This window comes from Pleurodeles waltl, chromosome 4_1 (assembly GCF_031143425.1).
Source record: "Pleurodeles waltl isolate 20211129_DDA chromosome 4_1, aPleWal1.hap1.20221129, whole genome shotgun sequence".
NCBI lineage: Eukaryota > Metazoa > Chordata > Amphibia > Caudata > Salamandridae > Pleurodeles > Pleurodeles waltl.
The window spans coordinates 887,166,166-887,180,939 of record NC_090442.1 but is presented as its reverse complement, the minus strand read 5'-3'; the positions used below and the strand labels follow the sequence as shown (position 1 = coordinate 887,180,939).

The 14,774-nt window shown below is 42.3% G+C and overlaps 1 protein-coding gene across 1 annotated transcript in view; it reads left to right on the top strand.

Annotated features, from left to right (window-relative positions):
* The window catches only part of RELN (reelin), a 1,304,886-nt gene that overhangs the window by 1,091,410 nt on the left and 198,702 nt on the right, over positions 1–14,774 (top strand). The window contains exon 38 of the mRNA XM_069229640.1: positions 9,162–9,344. Coding sequence (XP_069085741.1) covers positions 9,162–9,344 — 183 coding nt within the window. The remainder of the gene's footprint in view (positions 1–9,161; positions 9,345–14,774) is intronic.

Below are 14,774 nucleotides of genomic sequence, written 5' to 3'. Positions count from 1 at the left end.
TCAACATAATGGATGTATGCAACTAAATCTATAGTACACCCTCACAATGTTTACAATTTGTGAGCAACATACATGGTAACTGTAGCAAATAATGCCATTTCAAAGAATAGTTAATTCTCTAATAATATATCTTGTATTTATTCTTATTGTGATAGCAATGTTCACACCCTTATCTTCCATGTCGATCAAGTGATTTATCTTGGTAACTGTTGAAAATTATACCATTTCAAAGAACAATTATTACACATGATATACCCTGGATCTTTTCTAATAGAGATAGCAACATTCACAGACTTATCTTACCATTAGGGGAAGTAAATCATCATGATAATTTAGACCGTTGTTGGATGTGCTATATTTCTCAGTGAATTTGGTCTCACTCTGTACCAAGTGAAATTTGACAAAGCCATCTCTTAAATTTACGGTGGTGACAACTAATACTGTCCATACAATATCATCTTCACTGTGATGTTTTTCAATGGAATGTGTCAACAAAGGGGTCCCATGTGTTTTGCATCATAACCTAGATCTGTGTTGGACAACTTTCTTTCTCACTTCCTATGTTGTTAGACCTATATAGTGTAACATGCTGGAAGAAGTGATGCCATACACAATATTTTGTGTATTGAAATTAGAGAATGCAGACTGTTTATTCATCGCCCCATTAATTCTAAACCTCCTTTGTGTTACTGGTAAATTTACAGACATTACAGGTGCCACACTTAAAATGTCCTTGAGTAGTCGACAAGGCTAATAGAGAGGTTAAATCAGACTTGGCTTTATTAGTGCTTTTTACTACTAGTACTAGGAATTGTTGAAATGGATCTTTCAAGTTGAGACTTTAGTAACTTCCATTTTTAATGACCTTTTTTATTTTGTTGACACAGGGACATCAAAGAAACAATATTATCTTTGTTTTTAGATTCACATAGGACCTCTTGAGGTGTGAACTGTGTTTATTCCCCAGCGGTTCTAAAAATGTTTTTAGAGTACCCTCTATCTATTAATCTGTCACAAAATAAGTTGGCATTTTCAAAATATTCCTCCTTGTGGTTCAATTCCTGCAAATGCACAAGAAATGCCCACAGAGTAGATTTTCTTTGAAACAGCATGGGTGTGCTCTCGACAAATGAACAGCATATTTTCATCATTCAGTTTGGTGTAAGGGTAACTGAGAGATGACCATCATGGTTCTTTATCCATAAGTCCAGGAAATTCTATTTGCTTTTGTCAAAATGCATCGTGAATTTGAGATATTTCAAACAATGATTCTACCAAATTTAAGACTTGTTCGGGGCTTCTTGGGGCCCTCTGATCACAACATTGATGTATCCGTACCAATGTTTGGAATTATTTTTTTGAAAGATTTGCTTGGTTATAAATCCATCTGGCCACAAAATACGCCATTAATAGTGTTGTTATCTTTGGGACCAAGTTGCACCCCATATGCCCTCCCCTTTGACTTACAATTACATTACTGCATTAAATAAAAATAAGTCCTTCTTTAAAAAGATGCTTGCTAGCATTATGAGAAGATCCGCTGGTATAGCATGAGGAGTCTCTCTTTTGTCCAACATATCTTCGGTTTCCGCTAGGGCCTCATTCTGGAAAATATTTGAGTAAAATGCCTTGATATAAAAACTCATATTCGAGCCGTATTAAATGTTTTTCAATTTTGTAATACAATACATTGAGTCCCCAATATACGGCCTAGTACTTGGAACAAATGTCTTTAAAAAATGGTCTATATATTGAGACAGATGTTTCAAAATGGAACCATACCCCAAGATATTGAGTCTTCCATAGGGGGAGGGAGTACTATTATACATTTTAGGCAAAACAATTAGTGGAGTCCAAGGCTTTGTTTTGATCAACACTTTGAACTCCTGGGGGCTGAGCTGACCTTTCGCTGCTTCTTCACCTGTAAAAGTTCTAATTTGCTGTCTAATTTGTAGGGCCATGTATAATCTTGTGATAATGTGAGATTTTATTAAGTTGTCACATCATTTCCTCATCATATGTCATACTTTCAATTATCATTATTCCTCTGTATTTATCGTCTGGTTTGATTATAATAGAGGTGTTGCTTGCTAAAGTTTATAAAGCTTCCTTTTCACTGTTGTTTGTGCTGAAATGGAAATAATGTTTTCTTACATATTTCCTCCATCTCTTTCAGAATCATGTTCTCAAAGGTTACCATTTAAGCTGGCATATCTGTAATTGGTAGGCAGAAGGTCGATTTGATCTTTAACTCAGTTAAATTGTACAATTCTTAGTTTTCTTGCTCTGAGAAGTATATTTTTACTCGTGCTTTACTGGGGAATTAAATTATTTCTGTCTTAGTTTCAACAGTATCACGTAAGGCACCGGGAACAAATGAGTACTCTCTTCTGGTGACAGACAATGTCTGTGGAGGTTGTAAATTGGGATAATCTGCATGCACCACCTGTACAATTGCTGTTCGGTATGAATTTCACCTGCTTGTTGGGATCCACCTCTCTTGTGTCCTCACTCCCTGTCCTCTCTTTGCACCTCTGACTAAAAAAAAGAAAAGCCATTTGAGGGGTTGGGGAAATTATTTTCCTCTCTGGTTTCATCTTGACCAATTCATGAGGATGTTTAAAAAAGTAATAAAGCACTTTTTTGAATGCCCCTGATTTTGCTGACTAGTATTACTCTTGTTGCTAGACAAGAAGTTGTCCTTCAACTATTCACAGGTGGCCTCATTACTGTGCTTTCTTTATATTCCTGGCTACCTCTGCTGTCTTTTTATTGTTAGTGAAGGTTTTAAACTCACCCGTTTGTTTGTCAAACTACTCTAATATTTGTTTTGCATCTTTAATGTTAAGAGTAGAGTCACCTAAAATTTGTCTCGTCTATTTCTTTGAGTTCAACCGCGATTCTGCGTAGAGCTGTCTCAGTAGAAAGAACCAATCAATTGCATGAACAGTTAGTTCCAACACCACTGAATTGAGTAAAGTATGTCTTGACATCCATAAAGATGACAGGAATTGTGGCTTTCTCCAGGACGTTTTGGAATTGCCTGTGGATGGAATCTGTACACTTGAATTAGGTGTAGACACCCTCCATCAATTTCAAGAAGCACAGTGCTACACATTTTAGGATTTTAGAATTTTCTAATTCACCTGTACTAAATATGCTAATCTTTTTTGCATCCTTGCTTGATTAGTTATAACATATGCTGTTCGGTGATGCCTGTATGGTTACAGTACATATTCAGCATATCATTGGATTGAAATATTTTCCTCTATTAGTGAGATGTTCTGCTACTGATGTACCGACAAGGTGTCCTTAATTGATCCGTCCATTTTCTGAAAAAAATAAATCACATTTGGCTCCACTAAGAAAATCATTGTTCCTAATTTTTGGAAAGTGTTGCTATTTTTATCCCCCCTGCTTATTTATGCATGACTTTGACATAATATTGTCCTGGCTAGAACCACCTTTCCTTTAGAAAATGACAGAGACCCAGCAGAGCTATACTAATAGCTTCCAAATCCCTCCAGTTGTAAGATCCCTGGCTCCTGAAATAGTCATAGAGCCTGCACCTGCTGGACTCCAGACTGGTACGTGTTGTAATTATCACTGGAGAGTGGATAGAAGGACAAACCCCCTTCAACAGATTACAGGAGTCTAGCCACCAACTCAAGTCCTACTGAACAGAATTGGACAATAGGATCTGGAGCAACTGATCCGGAGAAAAAAAGACTCCAAAAGCTCTGAATATATCATGATTTTGTACAATTGAAATCCAGCCCTTGAAACCAAAAAAATTGGTGTTACCAAATCTGCCTGTACCTATAACCATTGCACTATTGTTGGAGCAGTCTGCGTAAGCAGATTCAAATATGAGCATGAATTTGTATAATCTTCTCCATATAAAGAGCTAGCAAGTCCTTGTCTGTGTGAAACCTTGCATCTATGAAGCACTTGTCTTGAAACTGGACTAGCTCTTATTTTCCCAGTTTATCAAAAATCCATTGCATTTTAGAACCAAAAGCAATATCTCCATCTGCAAATGAACTCTCTATAACCAGTGAAACAGACAGTCATCCAGATATGGATGAAGGAAGAACCCTTCCTAGGGCAGTAGTGCCAACAATTGTACTAAAACTTTTGTGAAGACTCTTGGCACCAGTTTCAGCCTAAATGGCAAACCCTGATTTTAAACTGGAGGTGGCAAAAACCGTTGATGCTTTCTGCTTACTAGGATATTGAAATAAGAATCTTGAAGATCTATGGTGGGAAGATAGACTTAGCTGAGAACCTGAGGAATGATGGTTTTTAGTGTTACCACGTTGAAGTGCACCATCTCTAGCCAAGAATTCATTCTCTGTAAGTCCAACACTGTTCTATAAGATCCCAAAGACTTTTGCACTACAGATAGGACCGAATATGTTCCTCACCCGATCTCGGCTTGAGAGAATGTAACAATTGCTCTTTTTCCCCATAGATCCCAATTCCTTCTGAAACCACTATGCACTTCACTGGATATCTGGGAACACAAGCAAAGATGGGCCCCAAATGTGGAGGATATTCAGAGAAGTCTATACAATAACCTCTCTTGCTAATGCTCAAGACCCAATGATCTGAGATATCCTTTTTAGAGGTGTGAACAAACTTTTGGATTCTTCCACCCACTACTTCAGATGAAGTTGGAGAGTGGTAGTCACGAATCTACCTAGAACCTCCAGGTTGGTTGCTTGATGTGTCCAGCTCTCCTGATTTTAAAACCTGGAGTGTCTTTCTCCTACCTGAAGAAGAATAAGAATCAATTTCAGATGGTTCAAAAGATTACTGATTCCAGGCTTTATAGCAGCTGAAAGATCTACCCTTAAATGCTTGGGTGTAATTTCTGACCTTAAAGAACTTGATGATCAAAGTTTCCATCTGATCACCTAATAATGTCTTGCAGTCATAAGGAATCTTTAGAAAAGGGATGATTTCTCTTATGCATCGGCCTTCCAATCCCTCATCCAAAGGATTCATGTGGCCAAAACAGTTGCTGCCACCAACACTGAACCTACCCTCAACATGTCTGAAGATATGTAAGTAAAAATTGTATCCTTCTCTCTCTTCACGGAGAGGTGCAAACAACCAGTCCTCTCTTGAATTGCCACAGAAAGGCTGTCAAACTCCTTGACCAAAGACTGCAAGGAATAGACTGAGAACATGCCTGCCTTAAGGCACAAATTCTCAGCCACAAAAGCTCCTTTCGGGGCACTGTCCACTTTCTTATCCATTGAGTTTATAAAAGAATAGTCTTCTGAATTGATAGCGGTACAACCAATGAAACTGCCCAAAATTGAGCACGCCTGTCAATTGTGCAGGAGCTCCTGGAACTCTTAGTCTTGCCACTTGTAGCCAATGCCTTGTAGACTGCTACCTCAATCATATTCTGCACCTCTGCTTCTGTCATTATTTCAAGAACATTTGGGGATAAAGCTGTACGTTTACTTTCAGCTTCTGGCTCCTTCTCAGATGAGGGGTCTCAACAGATATGCCTTCTCTTAGCATCTCTCTTTCCCTCGACTGCTGCCTGTGACTGCAACCCCCTGTCCAATAGAAGGGTTTAAGGAAAAAATTCAGCAAGAGGAGCACAAATAGAGATACTCAAATTGCCTTTGTCATCAATTAACAGACCCACACTTCTGAAATCAATGGTAATAATATATGGTAAGCATACAAAAGTTATAAATGAGGTACCAAAAGAGCGACCTACGTGTCTCCATGATGAATTCAGGAAATAGAGGTGCCCGCCAACTACAGCGGTATCTGCATGCAGTGGGCGTAGCTCAGTCCCCTTTCCAAAAAGATGTATTGCATACTTATCCAGAACTTCAAGGAGCTGTATTATTGTGACTGTGATTTGTTCTGAATCTGTGCCTTCCTGCTGTAATCGTTTGCCCTGATAAAGACCCTGGATTATTCATTCCATTGGGGGTTGAAAAGTCAACTATCATATGGTCAATGCCTGGTGCTCCAATTGGTCATTTGATTGATTCAAGTTTCTGTTTTTGGGCTTAACCTCCTTCCCATTGTTTCTGTATACGTTTTATATATTTATGTTGTTTTACATTATTCACTTTGCACTGCACCACCACTTGGAGCATCATTTTGTATGACAGATCGGTTTCAGTTTATGTAGAACAGTGTTTGGTTAAAATACACCTCATTTCAGTACCAGAACAGTTTTATCTGTGATTCTTCTCAAAAATTGTGATGGTGTCTTTCTATTGATTCGTTATTGTGCATCCCATAACCATAAAAACATTTTCTTCATTTGATGATTCTTCCTGACAGAACACGTTGTTGTTTTCACTTGTCTCCAGAAGCAGGCGATGTCAATGGGAGAGCCCCGCTACTCGTAACAAGGCCAGATTGGTCATACTGGGCATCAAGCATTTCCCCATGAGGCTGGAGGGGGTGGGATGGGCTTTGTTACTGGGGATTGTTTTGTAGCAGTGCAGCCGTTTTAAAGGCACTGCAGAGTTCCTTTTATATCCAGTAGTTTACATGCAGCAATACTAATGTCAAGATAACCCTGGCAGTCAATGTACCTGCTGGAGAGAGATCAGAGTTTTCTTCTAGTGGCAGTTTTGATTTATCAAAGGTAGCGCAGAGGGTTTATATGCCTGCTGAAAAGGACGTGCACTATGCATATCGCAGAACAGTATTTTATGGGCATAGATCAGTGGGTTACTGCTTTTGTCGCAGAGACCCTTTTGTTACTTTGCAGTTCATAAATTACATATTCTTGCAATAAGCTATGAAGTGTCATCAAAGAGCAGCATGCTAACTTCATGGTACAGGTTTGAAAGTTAGATTTGTTTCTGAGTCTTTCATTATCCTGGTGTTGCTAAAAGGGTTTGTTTCGGTGGAAACAAATTATTATTAGTAATGCCAATCCTAAACACTGTGTTACATTCTGAATTCTGTGTTTGTGCTTCTCCAGACCAAGTACTCTTAATAAAATGCATATGGATGACACATGACTCCTACATCATGTAGTTCCCTTTGTCTTATGTAACATTTGCTATACAATAATTCATACATGTGATTCATTGTCTCTATATGTGTGTGATGTAAAGTGCTCAGACACCCTACACTGGTATGAGAGGTACTGTAAAACAAATGAAATACATGTGAGGGGAGCTATGGAGAGATGAGGGGCACATTTCGATGGTGATAGTGAGGGAATCATTAAAGAGCCGCAATAAACATTGTTTAATCCTGTTTCACTGTAAGGTCATCATTTACTATGCTTTAAAAACTAATACAATTGAATATATAATGAAAACTGTGTTGCAGGATGTGCCTTATTGCTGAAATGTTATTGGAAGGAGAACTGCCCCCACCAACCCGCCTGGTAGTGGTCAGGCTTGCTCTCTGCACTCACTATGCACCGCTTGGAGGCTGGTCTGACAACATTTGCTAGGGCCGCTTTGGGTTTCTCAGTCCGGCCCTGGCTATGTACTCCTGCTGTCTCAGCGCTGTTGATGAAGCTCTTTGTCTGCTTCTTGTGACCTTAAAGTAAAAGCCGCAGCACCTTCAGGCCGGGCAGTAGCTGGCCTGACCTGTCCGACCAAGCCATGCCCTGTAAACTGCTCCTGTGGCTCTTCCAGCAGCGCAGCAGTGTTCCAATGAAGGGTAGTCAACGATGCAGCACTCTGCCTCGTCTAAGATAAAACTAAATCCAGGTCTTCACAGCTGCAGCTCCACACATATCTGCCTCGGTGAGCCAACAGAGCCAAAACCGAAACAGGGTGAGTGAGGGTGGAGGGCACTTATGTTTAGATTGGTGAGTGGTGATTGGTGTCCATAGTGGCAGGCCTGCCTTGTATCATATTGAATTTAGAGCAGGAAAGGGGCAAGGAGGTAAATTGGAATTACTGGGGGAATCGGAAATTCTCGGTCCAATTCCCACCACTGTTTTACCCAGGGATTTTGGCTGTTTTTAGGAGCTGACATCTTTCAAGGAAATGTGATGGATGTGAGGTAACTTTACAAACCTCATAGTTCCTAATTGGGTCTCTAATATAGTTTTTTCCTAAACATGTTATTATTTGCAATTGATCATAATAAAGCATTACAGATTATGTTGGTAAAAGACAGAACTGTACCTAGTCCCATTTACACATTATAGTGACAACAGTAATGTTTGTCCAATTACATAAATATTAGTATCGTAATACAAAACAACAAAAACAGCGAGGAAGAAAATTATACATAGGTAAATAGCAGCAGCAGCAAACGGCCAGCATAGCACCTCTCCAGGGGCAGAAATCCAATCCCCCACTTAATGGAGGGGCGGGTGGAAGCCCACAACATGAAGAGGTGGCATGCGGGACACCAGGGGGAAAGAAAGGGGTGTGGTAGGGAACAGATGGGGCATCCCCCTACATGTTGTCTTTGCTCTGCCAGGTCCTATACTGATAGAACACTCATCCATATCTAGTTTTCATCCCTGCACTCTACCCTTACCCCTGGGAGACCTCTGGATATGGATTCTGGAGGGCAGCAGTGGATTCATTTACTGGCAGATCCGTTTCCGTCAAAACCTCTAGCATGTCTCCTCATATTTTCAAATCGCAGTCAGCTTGCTCATCGCATGCAGCCGCCTTTCCTCTGCCACGCCCCAATCCTGTATGTCTGCCATCCATTTCTCAATCGTTGGTGCAGTGGTTTGCATCCAATGGATGGCTACCTGTCACTTAGCCAGCACTGATCCTAGGAGCATGAACTAATGGTTCATTTTTGCTCCCTGCCTGGGTGTTAGAATGACTCCAAGTAAACAATGATTAACAGAGGCCTCCACAGGTACTCGCGTGACACCCCGTAGAATCCGAAGGATCTCCCCTCAATACTCTTGTAATTTGTTACAGTCCCTGATCATGTGTAGAAAGGACGCTATGGCAGATCTGCATCTAGGGCAAGCATCTGATTGAGCTGCATTGATTGTGTACAAACATTGTGGGGTGATCTATATGCATGGTGCAAGGCCTCTAACATACTGATTGGGAATTACGAGCCTCTGATAATGGGGCCCAAGCATTTGGACCTCTTGAATATTTATATATTGTTTGTGACTGTGCATGTCAGTGTGCTGTTAAATAATGTCTGTATCCATGTCACTGCAGGTACCCCAGAGAGGTCTCACTCCATCCTTCTCCAATACTCCACCAATGGAGGCATCAGCTGGCATCTCTTTGATGAGTTCTACTTCCCTCAGAGTACCGATGTCCTCTTCATTCATGTGCCACTACCACACACAGCCCAGACCAATGCCACCCGATTCAGGCTCTGGCAGCCATACAACAACGGTGAGGATGAAATGCTTACCTGCAGATACCAGTCTGTGCCATACCAGTTACACTCCAATGATATTGACTTTGGCAGATGCAATTAGTGAGGCGTCTGTGTGGTTTTCAGAAGTCCCTGAAGTCTGTACAAATTAAGGTTTAAATATGCCAGTGCTGTCAATTTGTCTTCTAAGAACAGTATAGTTCTCTTGTAGGGAATTTCCATGTACAGTCATAAGCGTTGAATAGTTCCACCCACCTGTGGGGACCCCAGAGCACATTTTCCAATATAACTTCTTAAGTGTTCATGTTCGCCTTACTTAAGGAAGGCCTGCAAATTCACTAAAGAATGTCAATATGCAACCTAAGTGAAAGGCTACTGTGTCCAAAATTCTTCATCCAGTTTGCTTTAAAAAGGACAAAGTTAAGGCACATGCATTCAAATGCATGAATGAGTTGAAAATTTAACAGAAAAAATCCTCCACAAACCTTTTTGTAATGCAAAACAATGATGGAGTGCAGGGCAGTGTAGCTCATAGGCTGTCATTATAAATGAAGAATAAGAAGACTGTGACTTTAAGAACAGCCAGCCCTTCATTATCCCATCATGCCTAGAGAGAGGCAGTTACCTCATTTCTTTTTTCCGGCTCCTGCTGAAAGGACCCTGGAGCATTGCGCTCGATCTTTTTAGGTTTTTTTCTTCAAAGTTTGAATGAAAATCACAGAGACAACTGTTTCACTTGACGTCTTTTGTCTTTCTTTCTTGATTTGTGTCTTTTTGTGACAGAAATTAAGACATTTGTCCCAGAAAAAATGCATTTTCTAGTTGACAAATGCCCAAGATGTGGCAGAAAAAAAGGCCAAAACAGACTCACATGATATTTGTATCATCTGCCTGCAGTCTTCACACCTTCGTGTCTCCTGTAACATCTGCAAGTCATTTTCCAGGCATACCCTGCATGCCAGGAAGAGATTCGCCTTCAAGGGAGAGCAGAGAGACGACACCAGCATGAGCCAGTGAGACCTCTGAGCGAGGGGAAGGTCAGTCTTCAACCAGAGCTCATCCTTCAGCTTCCAGTGGACGTGGAAGGTCTGAGAGGCATGTTTCCTGGCAGAAAACGCTTTCGGTCTAGGTCGAAGTCGAGAGGAGGTACGGCGCCGACATGTTCGCCGTCGAAGTCTCGCTCGACGCCGCACAAATGTCACCGCTCGACGTCAAGATGCTGCACGACAATGAGGACTCCAGCTTCTCAGCACACGACGTCGAGGAGTATATCGGTGTCTAGGCGAAGGAAGTGCCGACATCGAGCTCCCGCTCAACGTCGAAGAGTCTCTCGACATCGAGGAGGCAGAAACGGAGAAGGAGCTATTCTTCATTGGAATCGCATCATTCCAGAGATGTCTCTCCTTCTCTGGTGCTTCTTCCTTTGTCGCCTTCTCCTCACACCTCTCCTCTGCCAGCTGCTACGCCTCCTCCTCAATCTTCATCTCGAAGTCTGACTCCACTGCGCCGGCTGCTCCTGTTCTCCCGGCACCTGTACCACCTCTGGTGCCTCAAGTACTGGGCACTGCCCCAGCTCCCAGACTGCACTCAAGATCGCCACCATTATCGTCATGGCCATCAGTCATCTGGTAGTTCAAGGTCAAGACATTGATCAAGATCACGTGCCTACCATCCTAGAGATTCCTCGTCCTCCACCAGAGACTATTCACCCATTCTAACAGATTCACCTCAACCTCGCTCCTCATTGGTTAATGATATCAACCCCTTTCATGAAGTTCTAGTACAAGGTGCAGCGAAACTGAATATTCCGCTGGCTATTCCAACTCCATCCACTGAGATCATATTCAAGACACTGCAGCAGCTTCTAACCGCCAGACCGTTGCTACCACTAGTGCCTGGTCTTCTGGAACCCACCATGGAAGTCTTCCTTAAGCCGGCTATGACTAAGTCTGCTGCTTCCAGATTACTAAAAAAGTATCGGCCTCCAGAAAAAGACCCTTTGTTTCTGCACTCCGATCCTCCACCTGATTCGGTGGTAATACTGGCTGCCCGCAAATCTCATGCTACGTCTCCGTCTACTACCTCTCCTCCTGACAAAGAGAGTAAAAAGGTGGATTCAACAGGCCGCAGAGTCTGTAGTTCGGCTGCAACCTCCAGGAAGGTGGCAAGCGCAACAGCCCTCTTGGGCAGATACGATAGAGCCCTGTGAGACCACCTACTCCAATTTGCTGACCACCTCCTGAGAGAGCAGAAGGAGGATTTTTTAGAGATTGTCCATGAAGGTGCCACGGTCTCTAACCAGATCATTAGTCTCATCCTTGCTTTCTGCACAAACATATTCCCTGGGGTAACGCTAAGGAGGCATTCCAACATCACTGAACCGGATGCTCAGCAACACATTCAGAACTTGCCATTTTCAGGCTCCACTCTGTTCGTCTCTCACGCCAATGATGAAATGGCAAGGATGAAGGCTGAGGTAGACACATTGAAGGCAGTAGCCCTTGAAAAACCCAAAGATCATCAAAGACCCTTCCAACCTTTCCAACATTGCTATTCTACTCAGAGGGTTCAAACCCCTCAGTGGCTGCCTGGAAGAACACATCAACCCAATCAGGGTTCTCGACAACCTTCACCCTCAACACCCTGAAAGCTTTCTCCCCCACGTCCACTACCCACTCCGGTGGGGGGAAGTGTCATCAATTGCCTGGCAGAGTGGCAACAAATTAACAACAGACGCTTGGGTTTTGAACATTGTACAAAATGGGTATTGTCTCAGGTTTTCCAGCCCACCACCAAGTATTCCGCCGAAGTCGACTACTTCTCATCTCAGCCTTCTAAAGGCGGAAGTTTCCATCCTGCTGGAAAAGAAAGCAGTAGAATCTGTTCCCCTCAACCAGTGGGGAAAAGGCATTTACTCAAGGTACTTCCTTGTTCCAAAAAAAGACAAGAAGGAGTTCAGATCCATTCTAGACTTGAAAATCACCAACAAATGGATCTGAAAGGAAAACGTTTAGGATGCTGGCCTTACACCAAATATTTCCCCAGATTCACCAAGGGGACTGGCTATGCTCAGGAGACCTACACGATGCCTGCTTTCATATCCCCATCGTAAAAAAGGATTGGAAGATCCTGAGATTTGTTGGGGAGCAAGATCACTTCCAATATACCGTCCTACCATTTGGTCTTAAGTCAGCACCCAGAACTTTCTCCAAGTGCATGGCTGTGGTGGCAGCACATCTTCGAAGGCACCAAATCTTTATCTACCCATATCTGGATGACTGGCTAATCAAGGCATCCACCTATGCAGAAGCCCAACTACATTTCAAGTGGACATGCAATCTTTATCAGCTAGGGCTTCATGTCAAATTTTCAAGTCCACGACAGTTCCTGTCCAGAAGTTGCACTATTTAGGAGCTACCATAGACACACGACAGGCAAAAGTGTGTCCTTCATAGGAAAAACACTTATCAATTCTCCAGAAGTGCTGTGCGCTCAAAAATATGCATCGTCAAACAGTGAACACAGTCTCCTCACTTCTAGGCTCCGTGGCCTCCTGCATCTTTCTGACACCCAACTCTCGCCTCCAAATGCAACCTCTTCAGGAGTGCCTGTATCAACTTGTCTTCCAGGTGCTCAGAATGTACAAGCAGATGCCCTCAGCAGAGTTCTCAAAGAGATCCATGAGTGGGTGCTGAACAAAGACGTCATTCAATATATCTTCTGTTTGTGGGGCACACCTTTTATTGACCTTTTCGCCACAGCGGAAAAAAGAAAATGTTGCAACTTTGCCACCAGGTTTTATCATCCAGAATCGTTGGGAAATGCTCTGTGGATAAACTGGTCCAGCACATTTCTGTACGCCTTTCCACCAATTCCCTTGATCCCAGCAGTCCTTCTTAAACTCTCAACGACTTCAGCCAGAATGATCCTCATTGCGCCATAGTGGCTGAGGCAGTAGTGGTTCCCGGACCTCCTTCACTGGTCGCTCTGACCACATCTCAGACTGCCATGAAGGCCAGACCTCCTAACAAAATTTGGAGGGCAGATGAGATACCCCAATCTCTCCTCCTTGAGTGTCAGGGAGACCAGGTCCTCTGGGTCTCCGTACGCTCCCAACATGTCCACCACTAGACAGCTCCAAAACTCTGATAGAAATATCACAGAGCCTGAGTCCAAGTGGGGGAAAAGGAGATTAGAATGGGAACAGCTGGGAAGGAGACCTGTAGGAAACAAAAGGTTAAACAACACAATATCAAGATTTTATCACATTGATTTTCACTAGACTATGATTCTAAGCATTGTCATACTGTAACCATGGATAACTTAAGAAAGGACTATAACTAGACCTCAAGACATCTGGTACCTGGGAAGGAATCAAGAATGGTTATTACAATGTTTCATATGAACTTTTCATGAAATGTCACATACTGTCTAGGAATATAAGAACCTTCTAGAATTATGTTTCAGAACAAACATTGACTCGTTACATGAGAACAAACGGTAATCTGAACATTCCCTGGAAAACAATAGGAATTGTACTAAGGACTTAATATGCACATAGAATGTAACATCTTGAATTTAACACCTTTGCAGAAAATTCAAAAGGCCCTGGATAATCGTGTGCACTTCAGGAAACACTACACATCAAAGTTTTAATTGCCATGAATTGATCGCGCACACTGTAAGCGATGTGAACACCTAGGTTTAAATGCGGGAAATGAATTGCGCACTCTGCCGATTCCAACAAGTATGTGCAAATGCCATGAAATGATCGCGCACTCTGGAAGCGATCTGAACATCAAGGTTTAAATGCGGGAATGAATCGCGCACACTGCCGATTCCAACAGGAATATTCAAATGCCATGAAATGATGGCGTACTCTGTAAGCGATCTGAACATCAAGGTTTAAATGCGGGAAATGAATCACACACACTGCAGATTCCAAAAAGTATATGCAAATGCCATGAAATGATTGCGCACTCTGTAAGCGATCTGAACATCAAGGTTTAAATGCAGGAAATGAATCGCGCACACTGCCGATTTCCAACAAGTATATGCAAATGCCATGAAATGATCGCGCACTCTGTAAGCGATCTGAACATCAAGGTTTAAATGCGGGAATGAATTGCGCGTCTTGCCGATTCGAATGCCACCCTGCAAATGCCAAGAAATGGTAGCGCACAATGAGTATCAAGAGTTAAATGCAAGGACTGAATCTCGCGTCTTGCCGATTCGAATGCCACCATGCAAATGCCAAGAAATGGTAGCGCACACTGAATTACAAGAGTTTAATGCCAGGAATGAATCGTGCGTCTTGCCGATTCGAATGCCACTATGCAAATGCCAAGAAATGGTAGCGCACACTGAATAAAAGAGTTTAATGCCAGGAATGAATAATGTGTCTTGTTGATTCGAAAGCCAATATGCAAATGTCAAGAAACGGTCGC